Genomic DNA, 19,030 nt, shown 5'->3' with positions numbered 1-19,030 from the left:
CAAAACTCTAATGATGCTGGTCCTTCATTATATTGACTTTTTCTCCTTAATACCCCTCTCAATTCTGAATTACCCACCCTATCAACACCTTCTTCCAAAGATCCCAAGTGATGCCAGTCAAATGATGTAGGTATCTCTTGGCTCAAATGAAATTATAATACATCATTATCAACTGTCAGCTGAGCTATATCTGTATCTTTACTATCCAACATGGCAGCTGGTATCCACAAATGTAGTTAGCATAGCATACTGAAATGACATGTAACATCAAACAAAATCATTTTTACCTTTTAATTGTTTTAAACATGATGAGACATTATAATTATAAACACAAATCATACAGTCGTTCTTTAGATTATCACTGATTTAGTTAAATTAAATTATTCTAAGTTAATCTTTCTGGGTTATCTTTACTTAGAAGATATTTAGTTTTTACTCAAGATCAACATCATACTTGTATCAGAAGGCACACTTTATATTAACTGCTTCCTTTGTTAGCTTGCTACCATGTTAAGCATGTTGATAATGTGTAATATAGACTTAAATACAAACTTAAGAAAATTGGAGGTGTCTATATATTCTATGGGAAATTCTTTGTGGGACTGTAAATAGATTTTTCATCTCCCTGACTTATTTACTTATTTGCTGTTTGGCATATATATGTTGCTTAAAATTAGAACTAGATATATGTGTGCTATGATTACATGAGATGTCCTAAGAGAAATCACTTCTAAAGATTTCTAAAAGATTCCAAGGCTAAAAGCTGGCTTTTGCTGATGATTCTATGTGACCATTAGGTTGTTTTTCTTGCTCTCTGATGGTATATCTCCTTAAGTTGAAATTTCTCAATTTGCACTGAATGACTTAAATCTTTAGAACACATTCCTACAAACCTCTACATTAAAGGACTGAGATGTCCACTGTGGCAACGGGAAAAGTTCCCTCAGAATCAAATATTTACCAGAAACGTCATGGCTTTAGAGTATTTCAGACTACTCAACACGCCCATCCCATCATGTTTTTGTTTCCTTCGTAGATGGCAGATGTTTAGATCGGACCTACGACTCTTTGCAACCATACCAAGTCAAAGTAAGAGAAGCTGAATAACTTGGCTAAGATGGCGGAAGAAATACTTGCAGAGGTGAGAGTCCAGAGCACTCAGTGTCTTTGCCTTTCAGAGAGTGGTGTGGAACAGCAGATCCTCTCTACCCCTGGTAGGGGATTACTACAAATGAAGACCTCAGCTTCCCTCTGGACCTCCCAAGTCAGACAACCAAAAGATGTATCAAAACATGAGCAGTGTGGCACTGTCCCACCTGCCTACTCTACAAATCTTGCGTGGGTCATAGAAGCAGTAAGAAAAGGGCAAAACAACACACAGCCAGGAAATCCTTCACCAAGTGTTTGAGGATAACTCCTAAGTGAACAATCAGAGCACAATAAGCAATTAGACAATTGCTGAAAGTGCCCTTAGTCTTCTTATTCCAGAAGTATCTAGAATGAGACTTGTGAATTTTTCTTTGATGTGTCAAGAGTTACTGTTTCAGAATGCCCACTGATCTCCCACCAGGGAGCATCTGTCATAGCTACACACTACTTAGATCAACTTAAATCAGTTGAGGCCCAAAAGGTAAGCAACAACTATAATCTTCCAGGGATAAATTACAGAGTCTTTCCTGCCTGATAATTTCTTCTGATAGTTTCTAAACAAGCTATCCTTGGCTAAACATTTCTTCAGCTTCCCTCAGAAGCCTCTGGACACAAAATTACCCTTTCAATACTCATTTCCTTCAACAAGGATACATTCCATTTTATTTCATATTTGAGAACTGAGTTCCTTCAGTCATTTGACTTACCCAGTGCTATTAAGGTAGCTTTGACCAAGGCTGCAGTCCTTGGAGGGGGAAGCTGGGTTGTACCAGAAAGCTGGGACACACTGGCTCTCCCCATGTCTCTCATAGCCATAGTCACTGTCAGGAAAACAAACACGATACAATGATAAGTGTGTACAAATATTAAAACACCCGAAGGCAGACATAAATGTACACAGGTCCCACTGCCTCCCCAGAGTCATGGCTCATGGTTTTCATTAGGTCCACTGGGGTAAATGTCCATGCCTTAAAACAATAGGATGTTTTCAGAAATGGTCTCATCATTTAGAATTATAGTCTAGAGAGAAAAATGGATTATCAAAAAAATCTAGATGAGAAAGTACATGAATTCAAATATGGGACAGGTACAATGGCTTGGAGGTGAGAGGGGAGGGACACTATACATTTAAATCAAACTTTGAATCACAGAATTAATTAAATAAGTAAATGGCAACCAGGGAGATGACTTTAAAGGTCAAGATACATTTCTATGTAATGATTCAATGTGTACTGTCTGGAAATTGATTTCACAGAATTTATATATATATATATATATATATATATATATATATATTTTTTTTTTTACTTTAATTTCAATTGCTTTCAGGTGTCTCTGTGTGTGTGTGTGTGCATATGTATGCCAAAAGAATTTCAAACTTCTCTTGATTAGACATATTAGGAGACATATACATTTTCTTAAAAATAAAATACAACTGGAGTTCTTTTTCGTGCTTCTACGGAACCACAGCCACAGCATCTGAGGAATAGCATGCTTCTGGAGTTGTATGAGGCGCTTAGACGTGTAAATGTCAGGCGTAATGAAGTGGGTGGAGGGGATTCTGCTCTTACGGCCAGCCAGAACTCACTGAGCACACCCTCTCTCTGTCCATTCTTCCACATTCATCACCAAAAGAGAACCCCTGAAGCCCAGACAGCACAAACTCATCATCGGGACACCGCCCCAACAAGTGTGAAAGAAGCACGGGACAGAAAGGAAAGCAGTTCTCCGCACTGCGTTAGGTCTGCCCCCACAGTCTTTGAAAACACTGCTAACTTATCAGAGTGAACGCAGGACAGGAATGGAAGGAAGATGGGTATTCACTTCAATGTGCCTCATTTATCCTTCACTGTATGTCCTGACCCATGAGACGAATCTGACAAGACCTGTCTTCAATTGCTATTTTAGTCCTTATACCTCACACCCCAAACCTAACACTGCATAAAGAAGTACTGATTGATGGGTGAGACCATGTACATTACTACCCACATGGTAACTCTAGACTACTCCTAGCTACTTTTTAGCACACTTTATTTCCTTTTGTATGTTAAGCCCTGGGCGTGGATCACTGAACCTTCTATGTTTTGCAGCTTCTTCTTAACTCTTCTCTCATATTTAGGTTATATGAGCCTATCCCTAGTTTTATTGCACACACTTTTCAGGGCTACCATATGCTAGAAACTATGTTGTTCACTAATTAAATCATCTGATAATAAATATTATACAGCGAATTAATGTCAGAGTTTCACCAAAACACAGTCCCTCTAATTGCTCCATTGCACTGTGTCTATTTCTGTAAAAAGATTGTGAGGCTTCTTGCCACTGTAGGGTTAACTGCAGAAAGTATATCCAAAGGCCCAAAAGATGACTGGAGTGAATGTGAGCAGAGCTGCCAATCAACAGAAAGGCAGAATGCAAGAGCAGCTTTGATGCAACCATGCTTCAATGAAGCTGGAAGAAACGAAAGCAAAGAGACATTTCTGTCAGTTGACTCCTTTGACAAGTGTCTGGTCCTAGTAGAGAGCCCCTGGCCCATAGTTCATCTGGACTTAGTAGAGTTTGAAAGAGCCCATGGAATCTGGCTCTTAAAACTCGGGGAATTTTGTAAGATAATTAGTGATTGTTAAAGCAAATATTAAAAATTAAATTACATGATACTTCATTCAAATAAATTATATTTAAAAGTCCATAAAAATACACAAAACATAATTTCCTACTGCTTTAATGCATTTTAGCTTTATATAGCTATAACATGCTGTGTATATGTTAGTTACTACATACAACATATGCTAAATTACATAAGAATATCATTAGGTTATTAATGTCAAGGTCGTTTATATCCATATATCTGTCTGGCGGGAAAACTATAGAAAGTGGGGCGACTGCCTAGCTCTTCTCAGCTCTTCATTCATTGGCATAATGATGAAATCGGCCACCGTGGGAATATGCACGGCATTCGGCATGTGGTCCCAGGAGTTAAACATTGTCAGCACACCACTGAGCATTGACTTCCCAAGCATTATTTATGCACGGAAATACTGGACTGTGGTATACACAGACTAGTTCTAGAAAACTCCCCTATGGCTTTATAAGATGAACCTGTTGCCCGGTCCTGCTGACCCTAGAAAATATTGGGAATCCGGAAAGGGAGGATGCCTCTCTCATGCAGCCTTGGGGAAGATAGAAACATTTTCAAGGCTCTTTGCAGAATGCAAGCACCCTCAGCAGTTCTGTTCAGCTCTGCTACCTGTTGGCACTGCAGTAATTAAAAAAGGTGCATCAAGCGTGCTGCTCTGCCCCAAAGAGCAAAAGCACCTCATTAATATTTAACAACACTAACCGAAACTGCCTTCCTCCAAGCTGTGGACTTCTTCATTAATTTCAGCTAAATGCATATTAAACTCTTTCACACTGTCCAGCCTCCCTCCCAGCTCATGAGTCTGCAGGATTTAAACAAACAAACAGCCGCTGCTCTGGCTTCCTGGGGAAAGGTGTGAACTGATAAATTGTGAGATTTGAACAGAATACACCAGAAAATCTGTTTTGCCTCAGGGAAGTATGCGCCAGATCCCACACATATACTGGCTGTTTACCGCAAAACACAATTTACCCCTGTGTGTTGCTTGATTATAAAAGCAGAGGAATATCTACCTGGTTAGGAAAACAAAATTTGTCCATTTCAAAAAATATGTATATAGTCCAAACCCTACCCAATGAAAAGCCTCAGATTAAGAAAGAGAAATGGCAAGGACAGTTGAGAAAATAAAAAGTGTGTGTCACCATAGAAAAGGGCAGTTTTGCAACATGGGTCTATTTTGCTTGTGGACTGGAAAGAAACAGATGAAAGATGATGAAGGGCTCGTCAGGCATTGTACAAAGCTACTCCAGGCACATAGCACTACCACTTCATCAGAACGTGGTCCCTGCTCCTAAGAAGGACATTCTAAAATTCTAAAGAGGTGTGTGTGTGTGTGTGTGTGTGTGTGTGTGTGTGTGTGTGTGTGTGCATGTGCACATAAGTGCCAATGCCTTTGGAGGCACTGGATTCCCTCCAGCTGGATGGATTTACAGGTGGTTGTGAGCCATCCAATGTGGGTGCTAGGAACTAAATACTGAATTCAGCTCCTATGCAAGAACAGTGCATGTGTGTGTGTGTGTGTGTGTGTGTGTGTGTGTACACGCATGTTTCTAACTGCTAAGCTATTTCTCTAGCCCATTCTCAAACTCTTGACCAATCAGAAAGCCAAGGTCTCTTCCCAATAAGCTCAAGGGTCTTTGTGAGAGATCAGGCCAGGCAGAGGCCAGCACAGTCTCACTACCTTCCCAGCTAACAGCAGAGATTCCAGGACATATGCCTGATGCGTACTTTGATCCCATTTTATGAGTGCATCAGGATGGGGTTGGGACCAGGTGATTTTTTCAGGCCTAGTAGGAACACTCATGAAACGGAAGCAGCTAACACAAGAATAAAAATTATCATCCTCATTGCGTGAGGCATGAATCCAAATATAGTCATAGAAAAAGAGACCGTTATAGCTTAGGCAAAAATGACTCAGAAAACCTGACAATCATCCCTTAAGCATTTCTTTGGATGTAATCCCGTTAGAGACACCTGTCTTATCCTTCTCCCCACTGAGAGCTTGCTTATATATCTGCTCTCTTTAAGTCAGTCTGTTGCCCACTTTCATAAACATATGCTCATTTTATTTAATTAAATCGTATAGCTCCATTAGCACTCCCTGCGTACAGTCATCCATGATTACATGTAATCTCATTGTGCAGTGAGCTCTTTGCTCTAACCACCTCTCCACCTGTGTTAAAAAAAAACAGCTCTGTCTAGCGGAACTATCTAAAGTGGAAATATTTCAAATAGCTATGTTCCATTATGGCAACCACTAAGCAGCACAACAAAGAGACTGCATTTTAATTTAACTGAATTTTAATGTAAACAATCACATGTGACTAGTACTACTAATGGACTCAGGATTGGATCATAAAACTCAATACTTTATTAGATTCTTTTTCTTTTCTGTTATATCATGTTCTGGTGCAGTAACTCTTATTTATACATTGTTTATTGTCTTGTTTATAGTTTAGGTAGTCTGCTATAGAAAAAATACTCTCACTTATGCTCAAAATGCATAAAACCAAAGGTCGGATGAACCGTAGGTACACCAAAAATGAGGTGTGTGGCTCCCCCAAATTCCTTTTCCCTTGTCTTCTGCATCTCTACTAGATAATCTTACCCTGGGGATATGGCTCCATACTGAACATGGAAGAAACCACCATGGTATCCTAAATCTCAGGCTTCGGAAATTAGAATATTGCTATCTTGAGGGACTGGAACTATCTATAAAATGTCCAACTCTTCCAAGAGCTATATGAGAAATTAATGTTATTAATATTAAAGAGTACCACAACACCCAGGACATACTAGGTACTCAGTCAAAGCTATGAATGAATGAGCAAAAGGAATGAATGGGGAAAAAGGGGGCTACTTCCTGAGTTATCACTGACAAATATTTTCTTCTCCCAGAGGGCTAGCCTCTACTGGGGTACACCCCCCCCGAGGGCTTTGGAGCAAGTCCCTCTCTAGAATGTGAGACTATATTGGAAACCTTAGTTCTCTCCTGGGTGGGCATTTGTTTCTGTGCCTCACCCCTGACATGGTGGAGGCTGCTTTGCAGTAGCTCTTCATAGCAAACATTAGGCTGGGAATCTTTCAGGCCTGTAAGTAGAAACTCCCATCTGTCTGTGATGCTTACTCTTTTTACCTGAGCCTTTCATTCTATAGGTAGATACTGCTGAGACTCAATAAGTTTCTCCCTTTAAGTCAAATTATCTGCCCTTTGTGAGCGCAGGTTGTGTGTCTTTTAGCTCCTACCAATATGGAGATATTAAACACATCATTCCTACCCTATGACTGCCCTAAACTTACTAAACTAGGTTATCTCCCCAGCCTTACATGTTGCCCAGGGTAACCATAAGAACATGCCTGCTCTGGCTCAGGGATGAACCTAAATGGGATGTGTGTAATGAGGGCTAGAACTGATTGAATTGGGAACTCCCAGAGGGGACACTATAGGTGTGGGAGGAGGCTGCTCATTCATTCCCGGCTGTCCAGTCCCAAAATAATCACTCAGAAATGATATTATTTACAACACTGTTTGGCCAATGACTCTAGCAAATTCCTAGCAAGCTCTTACATCTTAAATTAACCAATTTCTATTAATCTGTGTATTGCCACATGGCTATGGCTTACCAGCAAGGTCCCAGTGCAACTGTTTCCAGCAGTGGCTATATGACTTCTCCCTGACTCTACATATTTTCTCTCTCTCTCTCTCTCTCTCTCTCTATATATATATATATATATATATATATATATATAGATATAGATATAGATAGATAGATAGATATCTTCTAGCCTGGCTATATTCTGTTAAGATATTGGCTGAAAGCAGCTTCTTTATTAACCAATAAAAGCAATACATATACAGGAGGCAGAGGTAGGCTGTGAGTTCAAGGCCAGCCTGGTCTACAAGAGCTAGTTCTAAGACTGGTTCCAAAGCAACACAGAGAAACCCTGTCTCAAAAACAACCAAAAAAAAAGAGATCAAAACAAAAATATTTAATTTTTCTTTTAAAAATCAATTTATTATTTTATTTTATGTGTACTTTGCCTGCATTTAGGCATATACACTATGTATGTACCTAGTGCCTGTGGAGGTCAGAAAAGGGCATCAGTTTCCCTGGAACCGAGTTACAGATGCCTATAAACCCCTATGTGGGGGCTGGGAACTGAACGCTAGTCCCCTGCAGAAGAATCCAATGCTCTAAATGCTGAGCCATCTTTCTCAGCTCTGAAAAACTATTTCAATGCCAAGACTGATACTCATTGACTTAAAATCAAAGAGGCCAATTTCCAATATTTACCCTAAAGCCACTGTAAATAAGTCAGGAATTGTCATCAAAGGCTGCTTCTTCCATATGCAGATGTGGTAGAAACACACATTTAGGTTGCATGACTGTTGTGGTTATTGTTATACTCTGATTGTGACCAGGTACATGACTGGGTCTCTCCTTTTTACTGGCCCTGCACCAATCTCAAGTGTTTTCTGTCTTCTTTATAGCATATGGTATTATTTAAAATAGAAATGCATATATCCAGTACCTTATAGAGAAAAATCTGTCATGTCTTTGTGGGGACCATATATCTATTAAAATTCCACTAGCACTGGTAAAAAAAAAATTTGAAATTGTCTTTAGAGTTAATGAAATAGTCTATATTAAATTTCACTTAGAGCAGTCACCCTGGGTCATTTGGAGATGAGTTTTAATTTCAGAAGAACTAAATGTGGAGACCCTATTCCTTCTGAATAATAAAAGAAATCTTACAATAATAAAAACCTGTTTGGCTTCCTGAACAATAGATATCTTAGAAGCAATGAGCCAAGGTTTAGCCATCCCTGCATCTGAACCCCAACTCTGCCTCAACCATTTATGTAACTATAATCAGGTAACTTATGAACAAACTATTTATTTTCCTCCCATTCTAATGGCCTTGGTAAATATGCCAGTATTACAGTGTCTTGAATACAGGTGAGATTTCTATCAGTACAAATCTAAGAACCACAGAATGCATTGCAAGGCATCCCTTCTCTCCCCTATTGCTGTGGATTATGCTCATTGTTAATTAAAAACTTATTGGCCAATAGCAAGGCAAGAAGAGACTGGGCGAGACAGCCTGACATGACACAGAGAGAATGATGGGAGGAAGAAGGGCAGAGTCAAGAAAGTTGAGAGAGATGATAGCCAGTCACTTAGAAAGCAAGACATGCTAGATGACATGTAAACCCACGACATGTGCTAATTTAAATTTAAGAGTTAGCTAGTAAAAAGCCTGAGCTATCAATAGAGCATCTGTAATTAATATGTTTCTATGTGTTTATTTGGGAATGTGTGGGTGGAAGAGAAGCATCCGAATGTGGGGCAGGAATTTCCATTTAAGACCTAAAACAGGCTTTAAAAAGGATTCTAAACACAAAAACAGAGTCAAGCATAACTTTTTGGTGACCTTCTTTTCTCTAGTAAGCTCTGTTCGCATGTTTGCAGCGGGGGTGGGGCAAGCAGAGGCATGGCTCCTTTAAGAGATGGCTTACAGCACTCAAGAGGCAGAGGCAGGTGGATTTCTGTGAGTTTGAGGTCAGCCTGGTCTATAGAGCAAGTTTCAGGACAGGACAGCCAGGGATGTTACACAGAGAAACCCTGTCTTGGGGTGGGGGTAAGAAAAAGGAGAAAAAAAGAGCTGGCTTCCTGGCTTGGTACTAGCACCAAAAAGGGTGTGTGTGGGGGGCTCTTTGAAGAGCCCCTGCTACCAAACACTTAAATCATGTTTATGAGCAGAGGGCGACACACTACTAGGTGGTAACATGGACACAGAAACTTCCTAGAGTTGGGACAGAAAGCATGGCTCTCAGAGCTGGCTGTAAATGTGCCATTATCTACATTACACAGCAGTTTTTGTGGTTTTGTTTTTGTTTTTATTTGTTTGCCCACAGAGACAGAAAAGGTTATACATATACAATAGAGATTCAGAAAGAAAAAAATCTTTAAACAGGTTATAGTATATGTAAAAATATATACAGGCTTGGAAGAGAGAAGAGGGAGAGTATATACAGTCTGAAATTAAAAATATAGTATTAAAATAACAAAATAAAATCCTAAAGAAGAGTAAAGTAATACAAAGGGAAAATGTCACATAAAGATGGAAAATACACAGAGTCTGGATTGTACATATTATTATGCTGTCTTTAAAATTTTTGGCTGTTGAGAGACCTTGGATTATGGAAATTGCTAGATTAAACCAGCCTATATATTTCAAAATTATCTTGATTTCAAAATTTAAGTCAAAAGATGTGTCACTTTGGGAGAGAGATTATGCTTGTTTTTCTACAAGAAATGAGAGGATGCAGATTCATTTTGGGTTAAAGAAAATCAGGTTTGATTGAGGAAGACATCCTAAAAATCCTGACTACAAACACAAAAAAATAAATCTAAAAGAACTACAAGACATGCAATGTATATTTTATCTGCTCAAATATGTAACAAAAAATCATATTTAACTGATTTATGTACAACACACAATCCATACTTGTACTAATATAGATATATATGTTATCTTTAAAAGTTTATGTATTTTCAGAGCAAGGGGACTAGACACCATTGAAAACAATGTCCCAGGTGATCCAGCATCCAGATCAGCTTCCAGGCTACTGATTAAGATGATACAGCCTCACAGAATACTACAGCCAAGACTTAACAATTATCCCAATGTCCTCAAGGTTACCTCAAAGATTATCAGTGCCCATAAAAAAATAGGAAGTAGTCTAAAAAATTAGGGCCATACCCCCCCCCCAAATGGTTATGGATATTCATTATCATTTGGGGGGGTGGTTACAAGTTGTTATTGATAATGGTCATAAAAAAAAGCTAAACAAAGGAGATTAAATTCAGGGATCTCATTCTGAAAAGAAAAGGAGAGTTATAAAAATGGTAGGGTAAAAAGATTATTGAATCTACTTTAAACCAAAAAAACCCCTCTATTCATCTTAAATATTTTACAATAGTTTGGATTTTGGTTTATTGTTACAAATTTAAAATTAATTTTATTATTCTCTGTGTATGTTTCTACTCTTGTTTAAGGTATTGTGTTTATGCAGTTTATTTAAAAATGTAATATATAATTTAGAAATATGGATTAATAGTCATCTATAATAGTAAAACTTACAGTCATGTTAAGTATTTTTTAAGGTCATACACATATTTAGATAGTTGGTCTTCAAATGCTTCAAAGACCTACAGAACATGGCATTTAATATGTTTAATAACTTGAGGCTTTGATGACTGTGAGACATTTCTGCTCCTGGCAGTGCCAACTGCTTCAGAAGATGATGGGTATCAAAAAAGCTCCATATGGAGTTTATTTTCTTTATAGAAAAAGCTAACCATGTGGGCAAAGAAACTGTCCTTGCCTCAATGGCTGACAATATCCTATCCAAACTGGACCAGCAGGATGCAATAAAGGTAACTGTCAAACTCTCCAACGACAAAGCAGGATAACCTTTCAGAATATCTTGCTTCACAGGAAAGTCTGTCAGATATGATAGACCTATAGGCCAGAATTGGATGCTCCAACATTATAGAGGCGCTTTAGGTGAGTGTCCAAGCTGCAAGATGTCCCTATCATTAGAAAACATCTCACCCTTCTGGGGTCTTTAGTGGAGTTGAAGACTAGATTGTTATAGTTACAGTTTTCCCTAGTTATGATAAAAGGTAAATTATATGCAAAACTTTGAAATCACAAAGATAAAATATATAATAGAATATTTTCTTTAATTTTGCTAAACTCAAATGGATTGGATATTTTTGCTTTAATTCTTACTTAATAACTTTTTGCTGTGTATAATTTCACCCTGTTAAGGTTAAAAACCTTCCTTTTTAATTAGAAAAAAGGGGAAATTCTGTGGATTATGCTCAGTGTTAATAAGAAACTGATTGGCCGATATCACAGCAAGAAGAGATTGGGCAAGACAGCTTGGCAGAGACAGAATGACGGGAGGAGGAAGGACAGAGTCAAGAAGGTTGAGAGAGATGCCAGCCAGCTGCCCATGTGCCAATACATAGATAAATGAAATGGATTCAATGAGATGTAAGATTTAGCTAGTAACAAGCCTGAGTTATTGGCTGAGCATTTATAGTAATATTAGCCTCCGTGTGGCAATTTGGAAGCACTCACTGTGACAGGGAGTGGGCAGTCAGGACAGAAAAGCTTCTGACTATACCCCATAACCTGCTTTACTTAGATTCTGACAATAGTCCCCAATAAAGGCCTCAAAACCACCTTAAGTACCATCACTAGCATTAAAATAATCGCGTAAGATCCAAAGGTACAACTTTGAAAACAGTGCTTAGTTAACAGTGCTCAAGCTCTGACTTCTCTGGTGTGAATCCTATGGGGATCACTTACTCTGGGGAAGAATTCCAGCAGCAGCAGCTACCATATGTTGTAAGTTTACGCGGTACACAGCTCAGGTAGGCGTCTTATCTATATTAATGGTCTACCCTCATTCACTTACTAATTCGTTTATTTATCCCTAGGACCTAGAGAGAAATGTGTTTCATATTTTATTTTGCAGTCAAGGAGATAAGGGTACAGAAATTAAGAAAATTTCCCAGAAGAAAAACCTGTGAATGTAAGAGTTAAGATTTTTATACAGACCAGAAATGTTGATAGATAGGTTAAGGAAAGAAATATTACTTTGTAGTCTTTTTTTCCCTTCTTACTTGTGAATCCTCCTAGCAATGGGTGGGAGTCAGATTTGAACGAAAGAGACATAGACAAATCTGTACTGTGGCATAAGCAAAGGCAGTGGACCTGGATGGAGTCAGTCTGGCGAGGGACACACGTACTCTGGTTCAAGTGTGAAATGTTCTCCTAGCCTCATGGGTTTGAGGATCTGCTTCCAAGCTGGTAGGGGTCTTTTGGCAGACAATGGAAACTTTAGGAAGCATATCTTCTATGGAAGAGGTGAGTCAAAAAGGACAGGGCTTAAGAATTTTATAACCTGGCTTGACTTACTGTTTGCTTTCTGCTTCCTGCCCTCCTCATTACAGAGTTCCAGTGCATATCCTTGCTTCCATGATGGACTGGAGCCTCTTAAACCATGAGCCCTAGAAACTTCTTACTTCTTACTTTAAGCTGCTTTTCTCAGGTACTTTGTCACATCAGTGAGAAAAGTATGAAATACAATGTCCATGTTATACTTTTAAGGCGACTACTATATCTACTTAGTATCATTACACACTAAGCTGTTGTTCATAACTAAAAATAGTCTTCCCAGATGGAAAAATACTCTTATTTTCAAAGGATTTTCTAACACAGAAAGGACCCTGACACTGAAATTTAAATTTATACATCTTACTTTAATAAATCTCACTGAAGTCAAGTTATATAAGAATGAAGAACAGATTGGGAGCAGGCAAGGTCACGCTACACAAGCGACTTTTAGTTACCTGTTAAAGTTCTAGTAAATTCAGGAAATTAAAAACATGACTTCTAAACAATAGCTGTATGACATGGAGATGAGAGAAGGGAGGCCACTGTGTAAGGACAAACTCTCTTTGTACTGCAGTGTACATTGATATTCTGCAGCAGAGAAACCCAAATACAACTCTGTCGCTGCCCAATCCCCTTCCTTAACTATGGGCTGATGCTGGAGCCATCAGCTGTTTCATCTAACCCGTGATGATCACTATCAAATATCACACGGAACTTCAGCTTCTGACTGGATACATAGGAAGCATCCATCTAGCTGAGAGCAGAGGGATATCCACATATTCTCAGAAGTAGGAAGGTTTTTGTCTCTCCTAAGAACAGCATTCAAAAACATGTTGCAACTCTTTATTAAATGCTTACTGTAGAGTTGGCGCTTGGATTTTTAACGTAAGGGAAGTTTAAAGGTAGATTCGCAGCTCTTACACTCTACTGGGGAAAGAAAGATAACAAAACATTCAAAAGCATAATCACTGCATACGGTGAATACTAACGAGACAAAAGCATAGCGGTGAGCTTGAGAGCACCAGGGTATACAGATGAGACAGATGTCTTCAGCATTTCTAAGAAGCTAACAATTTTGAAGAAACATGAGAGATTAAAAGGTGTCAGCTGTGATGAAACATGGGGGAAACTGTTGTATTCTCCAGTCCTCTTCTTAGGAATGAGCCTGAATTAATCACTGGAGTGGGGAGTGTGGCCGCAATACAGCTAATGAGAGAAGAAGAATGAAAAAAAAAATAGATAGAAAAGGATGCCAGGCCAATGGGCCTTTAACAAGTCAATACCTTAAAGGAGAGAGAATCCATTAAAATATTTTCAAGTACAAGAGTAATATGATCTGTTTTGGAATTTTAAAAAATGTACCTGGTCCAATAATTAGGACTGCAGACACACACACAGGACCTTAGGGTGACAGCAGAGGACGTGAAGGTGGGTTAGTAGATTTTTGGCATGATAGTTAAAGCTATAAGGATGGTCACAAGTGCCTTCAGGGACAGTGTGTTTGGAGGGAGAACTGGAAAGGGCTCATTGGTAGTCTGGATCGGAGGGGCTTGCATTTCAGTCTTGGTATGAATGGATCTGTGATTGGTTCAATAGAGAACCTGAAGCAGGAATATCTTATCACACAGTAAAAATGATTCTTCAGCCACACTAACTATGCAGCCTCTCTTAGAAAACCAGATGTATGTCTTGTATGTTAGGCAGACTTATCTCTCAGAGGAAAAGGAAGCTGGGACTGAAGGCTAGGAAATTTCATATTTGGGAGTCATCAGTTGTGGGAGAGATTAGCTATCAGAATTCTACATATAAGTTGCACTTTTTCGTTGTCATTAGAAGCAGAATTGTAGTCTAAATATTCCCAACACAAACAATTGGCCAATCTTTGGGTAAATAAATGTTAATCACCTTGATTTTATCATTTCACAGGGTTATGTGAACACAAATTATTATATATTTTATAAATATAAGTAAATAATATATATGTAAAAATAAGAGGAAACAATGATGGAGTACCCATAAAAAGAATACATCTTGATAAAAATATGTACGAAGGTAACTGCATAGGCTAGTAGCTCCTCAAGCCTCATGAGTGTCCATCCCCATTCCTCCAGGACTATCAAATATGGCTACTCCGTTGCTGGAGATGAGAAGATAGGGAAAGGCCCATAGGAAATTTTGGTCCCACTGCATTGGTATTCTCCATCATTGTTCCTTGTTCTCACTTTTGAGTGATGGAGAATTCCTGTCTGATCCAGTATCTAAGACCAAAGATGTGCCTCCTGCATCTGGGTCAAACTAACTCCATCTTTATCCTCACCCACAGTCAGGTAAATATCTGGTTAGAACTGAAAATGAACCTTCAAAGGACTCACCATTCGAAGTCCCAATCCGCACAGACACACGGTTCTGATACCACTGACCCAGAGTAGTCTCTGCCGAGGGCACACTGAGCACCTGGCTTGCGTTTCTTGAATATTTTCCTTTCCCCCATGACACAAGGCTCTCCCTTAAAGAGAAAGGCCATAGTGAGATAGGCAATAAAGTGCATAGGAGGTAAATAAGCCCGTTGGTCAACACAAGCACTGGCTTTTAGTATTCAACATAGCAATCTCATTTCTCAGCAACTATGCAGGAGTTTCCAGAACAAACATGCCAATCCTTTATCCCTGCATGAAAGGACTATGATGCATGGCTGGCCAGGTCTGCCCCTCTATTCATGCTATCCCGAAGTCCATACAACATTGTTCCTTCTCCATCTTTGTGGAGAACACAATGACTTCCAGTCTCTAAAGCATGTCATTATCCAAGTGGCTTTAGCAGCTAAAGTAATGAGAAGTCAACTTCTGGTATATTGTTTTTATTGTTTATATTATTTTCACAATAAAATTGAGGTTGACCCCATAAGGGCAATCTCCCCCTGTTCTCCCTCCTACTTTCTCTCTCCTTTTTTCTCTTCCTCTCTTCTCATTTATCTCTCATAAATAATTACCCTAAAGTCCTAAATAATCTTAGACAAGGTCAAAAAAGAGTAAAAGTTTGTACAAAATCCAAGGACCCAAGAGTTGGGAGGAATGCAGAAGTCCTTCTATATTGAATGGCAACAAATATTTGCCATCACTAGACCCATCCACCTTGCATCCCTTTTCCCTTTTCCTAGTGCTTTAGGGTCCTTCCTCTAAGCTGTCCTGAGATATGTTCTCATATTCCTCATGGCAAGGCAGATGAGCATATCTTAGGAGGCTTCCTAACTACCTGGTACTCAGTTCTTTGCCAGTTGAACTGATATCCTATGTTATTATTGTACCTTCTCCTTCAGGAAGTTTGGCAATATAATGAGTACATAGAATTCTAGGATGTATTTCATTTACCCTTGTTGGTCCTGTATATATACACACTTTCCCCATACACACATGCCCAAATGATGCACTGCCTTCCTTCCCCCAAGAATATAAGATCAGAGACCAAACCATTTCTAGAAGCCAGCACATCCCAATGTAGTGGTACCTGATTGAGCAGGTGCCAAGTCTCAAAATCCTCCTTGGTGCAGCGCCGGCTGAAGATAGACTTGTAGTCCACTTTCACTAACTGCCATTCGGAGCGCAGGCTGAAGTGGCCAAAAACTCTAAGTGTAAAACACAAGAAGCCCAGTATCAGTCAGTAATGCGCCATACTGGAGAGGGGAGATGAGAGCAGCCTGGATTTGTTTGACCCCTCCAAGGCGAGCTCCTTAAAAGAGTGGTTTCCTTCTTCAGTGGCCAGGGTCTTAGTATCTTCAGCCAACTCGGTGTCATTCACAGTATGTTTAATATCACTTATTTTTATTGCAAAATTACTATATAAGCTTTGCAGCTTTATCCAAAAGAAACCATTCTTTGCATTTTGACACATAGCTTTTACATTTCTTCTAAAGGTCAGGACCAGTAGGCTGTCTACTTACGTCCAGCACTAGGAATAGTTTCCTCACCTATAAAACAAATTGTATAAGTGTGTGTGTGTGTGTGTGTGTGCATGTGTGTATGCACACTTATACAAATTGGGAGTAGTGAAATACATTACCTAAAGTATGACTCTACTGATGCCCAAAACCTGTGACCGTCTTCATGTCTTCTCATTCAAATTCCCACTGCATGACTCATATTAATGCTTATGCTCTTTCTGCCTTCCTTGAAAAATTATAGAATTCCAATAAAAGAAAGTCATATTTATGTGCAGTAATGAAGAATGCCATCTGCGTGGTCCAGATAATCAATACTGACCTTTGTAAAGCCCAGTTGTTGATAGGCCTATAAATATGAATGATCAATCATTCTAGAAAAAAAATGAAGAAACAAAAAAGACTGACCATCAATTCTTCACTGGGGTGGTATGTCATGAGATTACAGTGCAGGACATCTATCACTGTGATGGACTGAGTGGCGAGACCAGCCATGCTAGGAGCTCTCAAATAACTACAGGCTGACCATTTCAGCAAGCCTCAATCACACTACCAGTCTAGCCTTCTCTGTTGCCCTGGTTTAGACATTCTTACGCTGATAGACAAAGGAGTTCTCAATGAGATCTTTCCTTCAACTCTCTGGAAGATGACGATGTGGAGAGGGGTGAGGACTAAAACAACTTGTAAAATGTTGAAAAAATTAGATGGGTTTGTAGATCATCTAGCTTAAAATAAATCTTGAGAAATAGCTTTGAATGTATTTTCAGAAAAAAAAATTAAATTAAAGATTTACAGCCTTATCTAAAAGATTTAAACAGACCTCAAGGGAGAAACTGAGGGCTAGACTTTATTGAGACAGCATGATCTTTTTAAAACCTCACCATAGACTGGAAACTTTGAGTCTATAATAGTCCATATACACAATTGATACTGTCTTTCTTCTGAATTTTCTATGTCTTTTTATTTTTTATTCATACTAAACACATTTCTTTCTAAACCCAATTCATCCATCCAGTTCCTTCCAATATTTAGTTCTAAATTTATTCAGAAGGTCAAGGAGGCCTACCTATGTTTTTGTTTGTTTATAATGTGTTTTTGTTTGTTTGTTTCTTAGGCAGGGTCTCACGTACCCTAGCTTGACCTCAGTCTATGTAGCCAGGTTTTTCTTGAACTCAGATCTCCTTGGGATTAGAGGAATGTGCTACCATGTAAGCTCCCTTAAAATTTTAACAAAACAGCTAGCTCTTATGGTATGTTCTACTTGCGGGGCTAGAAGAGAGTTAAATTAATAACTGGATTTGTCAAGGTGACCTTGACAAATGTCTGTTTTTTTCTCTACTCAGATATCAAAATCTTCCCACACTCAAACTCTGTTTCTTGTATTATGTCTTCCTAGTTTGTAGCAATCTGAGTATCACGATGCTAGTGGAATTAAATCAAATATTTCTCCCTACTCTAAATAGTTATTTCATGGCTCACAACATACATCATGTCAGATTAATCCTACTCATTTCTATAAGAAGATTACTAGGTAGAAAGAAGAAAATACAAGGTACATGATTTGCCTGGATGTCAACAAGGCAGGTGACAGAGTTTGCACAGCAGTTTCGAAGAAAAAAATTAAAATGTGAGCCAGCTGCTAGTAAAATGACATGTTTGAACATCACCTAATTAAAGTATTGAAATCAATCAGAAGGGAGGGAGGTTAGGGTAGTCAGTGTACAAGGATCTGTTATCTGCTTTTCCTTGTTTACCATTCTTATTAAATGGCTTACAGACATGAAAATCATGTTTATCAACAGAAATCTAACTTTTCATTGTCACATGGTTAGAAATAATAGTCCATATGCTTTGTGGTAGAATCAGGACCCAGCAGGTTCTGACAGTCTACAGATAGGTAGAGTTTAATAAGCTATGATGTAATAGGGAGACGCATCAACTTCTCTTTCTGGTACTGCCATAAGGATTGGATAACAGAAATGAGCTTCCACAGCACTGAAGTGTTTCTATATGTAATCTGTCCAATGTAAGTAAATAGTTCAACATGATCAATGGTACTCTAAATAATATTGAAATAAATTAACAAGATTGGATATATCACCTAGAATAAAAGAGGCAATATTCTAGGTTAGTTTACATTAGCCAGATCACAAAGAAAAATCATGGTCACTGTTAGTTGCTGCCATTTAAAAAGGACCTAGATTATATACTGTGAATCATGTTCAGCTCATACATAGGCTGCTGTACTGGCAGATGTTGAATAATCTAAATTTTAAGCAAAATTTTATATTTAACATATACTTATATAATGTATAAATTATATATTTTAT

At 38.6% G+C, this 19,030-nt stretch overlaps 1 protein-coding gene across 1 annotated transcript in view; it reads right to left on the bottom strand.

The window, feature by feature from the left end:
• Sorcs3 (sortilin related VPS10 domain containing receptor 3) overlaps positions 1–19,030 on the bottom strand; it is a 648,362-nt gene that overhangs the window by 40,725 nt on the left and 588,607 nt on the right. Inside the window, exons 15-17 of the mRNA XM_075974355.1 lie at positions 16,271–16,388; positions 15,139–15,272; positions 1,857–1,970 (exon numbers count right to left, since the gene is read on the bottom strand). Coding sequence (XP_075830470.1) covers positions 1,857–1,970; positions 15,139–15,272; positions 16,271–16,388 — 366 coding nt within the window. The remainder of the gene's footprint in view (positions 1–1,856; positions 1,971–15,138; positions 15,273–16,270; positions 16,389–19,030) is intronic.

Source organism: Microtus pennsylvanicus, chromosome 5 (genome assembly GCF_037038515.1).
Source record: "Microtus pennsylvanicus isolate mMicPen1 chromosome 5, mMicPen1.hap1, whole genome shotgun sequence".
In the NCBI taxonomy this organism is placed as follows: Eukaryota; Metazoa; Chordata; class Mammalia; order Rodentia; family Cricetidae; genus Microtus; species Microtus pennsylvanicus.
The sequence above is the reverse complement of the archived record's forward strand: the minus strand, read 5'-3'. Positions and strand labels throughout refer to the sequence as shown.